The sequence below is a fragment of the Alosa alosa genome, chromosome 22, assembly GCF_017589495.1.
Source record: "Alosa alosa isolate M-15738 ecotype Scorff River chromosome 22, AALO_Geno_1.1, whole genome shotgun sequence".
NCBI lineage: Eukaryota > Metazoa > Chordata > Actinopteri > Clupeiformes > Clupeidae > Alosa > Alosa alosa.
The window spans coordinates 27,447,617-27,452,616 of NC_063210.1; the positions used below are offsets into that span (position 1 = coordinate 27,447,617).

Sequence of the window (5,000 nt, forward strand, 5' to 3'; positions counted from 1 at the left end):
GCCATAACAGTACTGACGCTGTATTTCTGTTATTTTGTAATAACAGCACTGACGCTGTATTTCTGTTCTGTAATAACAGCACTGACACTGCAATAACAGCACTGACGCTGCAATAACAGCACTGGCGCTGCCATAACAGTACTGACGCTGCAATAACAGTACTGACGCTGCATCTCTTTTCTTTGATCCTTTTCAGGGGGTTTGTCTGGAGGTGTGTGAGAACTCCAGACGAGAGCTCCTCGCCGCAGACCAACACACAAACCGCCAATCAGCAGCCGAACCGCCGATCATCAGGCAATCAACAATCTGATGAACAGCCCAACAGCCAATCAACAAACTGATCTACAGGGTCCGAACCACAAGCCATCAACAATCAACAGTTTGACTTTGTCTGTATCTTATCAGTCCATAATCGGATCTTCAGGCCTTCAGCAATTCAATAAGTAAGCACAGCACATCGCCTGCAAATCAATAAGCAGAAATGGTCATCAACAACACGGTCCCTCCCCTCGAAGCTACAGGTCCACAGCCACTGGGAAGGGGACCTTCCAGAACAAGATGGCGGCTCTGCACAGCCCCAATCAACAGACCTGACCGACCTTGTACTGTATGCTCTGCACAGCCCCAATCAACAGACCTGACCGACCTTGTACTGTATGGTCACTGTATGTAACTGGTCAGTGAGCCTATTCACATATTCTGATTGGAGGATTTATGAATATGAATGTGACATTGTGTGATGTACATTACAGCAGGACTGTGGGTTGTAGGGGTACTGTCTTATGGAGGAGTTTTCGTGCGTGCAGGACCCGTCTGGACACTGGTGGCTCAGGCCTCCATATTCTCATCATCTGAAATTGACCAATCCATAGACTCATCCTCATGGCAGTGCACTGTCAGACACTGACCACTGTGAAGTGGTCAATTAGCCAATCACAAGAGAGTCTTGTGGTCAGTTAGCCAATCACAAGAGAGTCTTGATCAGATTCTTCTGGCCTGTCCAGACTTTGGACCACTGGTCACTGGCCAATCAAACCACGGGTCATTGGCCAATAACACCAGAGGACCACTGGTCACTAGCCAATCAAACCACAGGTCATTGGCAAATCAGACCAGAGGACCACTGGTCACTAGCCAATCAAACCACAGGTCATTGGCAAATCAGACCACAGGACCACAGGTCAATTAAATGGGCAATCTATACTTGGAGCCATAAAGATGACTTCTCATACACATACAAATGACTGTTTGGGAAGTGTGGAACACTGTATCAGTTGATGATTTAGATGAATGAGTATGAAAAAGCTGTGTGTGTGTGTGTGTCTTAAGGAGAACAAACCACTTGCTCTGACACACACGGGTGTGCTGGTGTGTGTGCCCTGTTTGATTAGCACACACACACACCTCAAGAGACACCGCTGAATGTGAGTAGTGTGTGTGTGTGAGAGACAGAGAGCGAGAGCACTTCTCAAAAGCTCTTTAATGGTGTGTGTGTCTGTCCTCTGGGGTAAATGTGTGTATAAGTATACATTTTTTTGATCCCGTGAGGGAAATTTGGTCTATGCATTTATCCCAATTAGTGAAACATACTCAGCACACAGTGTAGACACAGTGAGGTGAAGCACACACTAATCCCGGTGCAGTGAGCTGCCTGCAACAACAGCAGCGCTCGGGGAGCAGTGAGGGGTTAGGTGCCTTGCTCAAGGGCACTTCAGCCGTGCCTACTGGTCAGGGTTCTTTTTTTTTTTGGGGGGGGGGGGGGGCAGCTTTTTTGGCTTTATTTGGACAGGACAGTGAAGAGTGACAGGAAATAGGTGGGGGAGAGAGAGATGGGGTGGGATCAGGAAATGACCGCAGGAGAGAGAGATGGGGTGGGATCAGGAAATGACCGCAGGTTGGATTCAAACCTGCATCCCCGGGAACACTCGGGCCTGTATATGCTATGAGCATTGTAGCCTGCTGCGCCACAGCGCCTCCTAGAGGTTACCTGTTACCTGGTTGGAGCTCTTCCGTCACCTAAACTTTGCTTCATGTGTTGCCCAGGCAGGTCAATATTGGGTTCACTATACTATAGCTGCTGTTGCTATAGGCAGGTCAATATTGGGTTCACTACTGCTGTTGCTATAGGCAGGTCAATATGCTGTGACTATAGGCAGGTCAATATTGGGTTCACTATAGTGGCTATAGGCAGGTCAGTATTGGGTTCACTATAGCTGCTGCTGTTGCTATAGGCAGGTCAATATTGGGTTCACTACTGCTGTGACTATAGGCAGGTCAGTATTGGGTTCACTATAGCTGTGACTATAGGCAGGTCAGTATTGGGTTCACTGTAGCTGCTGCTGTTGCTATAGGCAGGTCAATATTGGGTTCACTATAGTGGCTATAGGCAGGTCAGTATTGGGTTCACTATAGTGGCTATAGGCAGGTCAATATTGGGTTCACTATAGTGGCTATAGGCAGGTCAGTATTGGGTTCACTATAGCTGCTGCTGTTGCTATAGGCAGGTCAATATTGGGTTCACTATAGTGGCTATAGGCAGGTCAATATTGGGTTCACTATAGCTGTGACTATAGGCAGGTCAATATTGGGTTCACTATAGCTGCTGCTGTTGCTATAGGCAGGTCAATATTGGGTTCACTATAGCTGCTGCTGTTGCTATAGGCAGGTCAATATGCTGTGGCTATAGGCAGGTCAATATTGGGTTCACTATAGTGGCTATAGGCAGGTCAATATTGGGTCCACTATAGCTGCTGCTGTTGCTATAGGCAGGTCAATATTGGGTTCACTATAGCTGCTGCTGTTGCTATAGGCAGGTCAATATAGGGTTCACTATAGCTGCTGCTGTTGCTATAGGCAGGTCAATATGCTGTGGCTATAGGCAGGTCAATATTGGGTTCACTATAGTGGCTATAGGCAGGTCAATATTGGGTCCACTATAGCTGCTGCTGTTGCTATAGGCAGGTCAATATTGGGTTCACTATAGTGGCTATAGGCAGGTCAATATTGGGTTCACCTCAAAAAAATGATGCAAAAGGTTTTTTTTATGGATGCTGGTTGGACATGGCTAAATAACATACTAAAAATCTAGTCAAATCTGACCTTGGGAAAGGGGTCATTTTTGAGATGGCCGCCAAAATGGAGGTAAGAATGGCTACAGTATCTCAATTACTATTCAGCCTACAGGGGTGAAATTGTGTCAAATGATGGTCATATGAAACAAGAATATGATTTTAAATGTTGACATTGAAAATGTTTCAATGCCCTACGTTTTTCAGCCATATATTAAAATCAATGCATTTTAATACAGAGCAAATGCAATGCAGGAATATGTACCATGTCCATGGCATGGAGGAAGATAAGACATGTCTTATCTCATCTACAGGTTATATGCTTTCAGGAAATATATCGTTTAAGGTGTTTAATTTGTTTTCCTTGCACTGTATATGCCAAAATGTATCCACTTTACACTAGATTGGCCTATAGAGAACAGAGTATGTATTATGCAGTCTGTGGGGGAAGATGGGACACAAGTTGATTGATGTTATATTTCATGTACAGGGTATATGCTCTTAGAATATGTATAGTTCTGGCTGTTCTATGACTTTAGTGAACCATGACCCATGCATAGGCATGCATTGTATATTAGTGAACCACGACCCATGCATAGGCATGCATTGTATATTTGTGTACATCAAATACATGTTGGCATCTATCATTAGGGGGGAGCTAATTAAACTTAATCTTAAACTATATTTATTAGTATATCAGAAATAATTACTACATCCTTATTCATCGTCATCCTCCGACTCCTCTGAAAAGAACTTGTGCGGATTGTCACATTGTTCATGTTGACATGTTCCACAGGCAGCAGTGCAGGCTAATCCATATATTCTACAATGCACACAGGCTGCAGTGCAGGCTAATCCATATCTTCTACAGTGCAGGCTAATCCATATATTCTACAATGCACACAGGCTGCAGTGCAGGCTAATCCATATCTTCTACAGTGCAGGCTAATCCATATCTTCTACAGTGCAGGCTAATCCATATATTCTACAATGCACACAGGCTGCAGTGCAGGCTAATCCATATGTTCTACAGTACACTGCACGCAGGCAGCAGTGCAGGCTAATCCATATCTTCTACAGTGCAGGCTAATCCATATCTTCTACAATGCACACAGGCAGCAGTGCAGGCTAATCCATATGTTCTACAGTACACTGCACGCAGGCAGCAGTGCAGGCTAATCCATATCTTCTACAGTGCAGGCTAATCCATATCTTCTACAACGCACACAGGCAGCAGTGCAGGCTAATCCATATATTCTACAGTACAATGCACACAGGCAGCAGTGCAGGCTAATCCATATCTTCTACAGTACAACGCACACAGGCAGCAGTGCAGGCTAATCCATATCTTGGAAGTAGTGAAGGCATCGGCGCATCACTCTAGCATAGGATCTCCCTTACAAGCTTCTGGAATGCTGTCTTTTTGCTGACACAAAGATCCTAGCGATTAAAGTTGACATGATATTTCAGCTTTATTCTCAAAATGTCGAGTTTAATGTTGACTTTATGTCGACGAAAAGCTTCTGGTGTCCATCTTGGACGCCATCTTGAAAATGACCCCATTACTGGGGTCAGATTTTACCAGATTTTTAAAATGCAATTAAGTACATCTAAAGGTATCATAATCAGTTGAAAACCCTTTTGTATAATTTGTTTTGAGGTTAGGTGTTTTTTTTTCATATATTGAGCCACCTACTATGCCAGTATTTGTGTATGAAGATGTTTGTTTGTAATATTCAGTATAAATGTAATGAACAACACTAAGACGTCAGTGACAGACTGACAACATGATCAACTTCAATTGTTACTGTCAGTTTTCATATCAGAATAAATGTGAAAATAAAAAGAATTAATGATAAGTTGTTTATTTATTCCTGTTTGAAGAACGTAATAGGCAGTTGAGCCCAAATATATTCCTACCCGTGTGTGTGT

The 5,000-nt window shown here is 43.9% G+C and overlaps 1 protein-coding gene and 1 long non-coding RNA gene across 3 annotated transcripts in view; both read left to right on the top strand.

The window, feature by feature from the left end:
* Nucleotides 1-1,481, top strand: part of LOC125287533 (somatostatin receptor type 5-like) — an 18,333-nt gene extending 16,852 nt beyond the window's left edge. For both annotated transcript variants that reach the window (XM_048233423.1, XM_048233424.1), the window contains exon 4: nt 197-1,481. In XM_048233423.1, the coding sequence (XP_048089380.1) occupies nt 197-310 (114 nt within the window). In that variant the 3' untranslated portion in view covers nt 311-1,481. The remainder of the gene's footprint in view (nt 1-196) is intronic.
* A 363-nt stretch (nt 1,482-1,844) lies between these two features.
* LOC125287549 lies at nt 1,845-4,927 on the top strand. The gene is made up of 2 exons (XR_007192376.1): nt 1,845-2,813; nt 2,858-4,927. It is a non-coding gene; the product is annotated as an uncharacterized LOC125287549 (long non-coding RNA).
* The last annotated feature ends 73 nt before the right edge of the window (nt 4,928-5,000 follow it).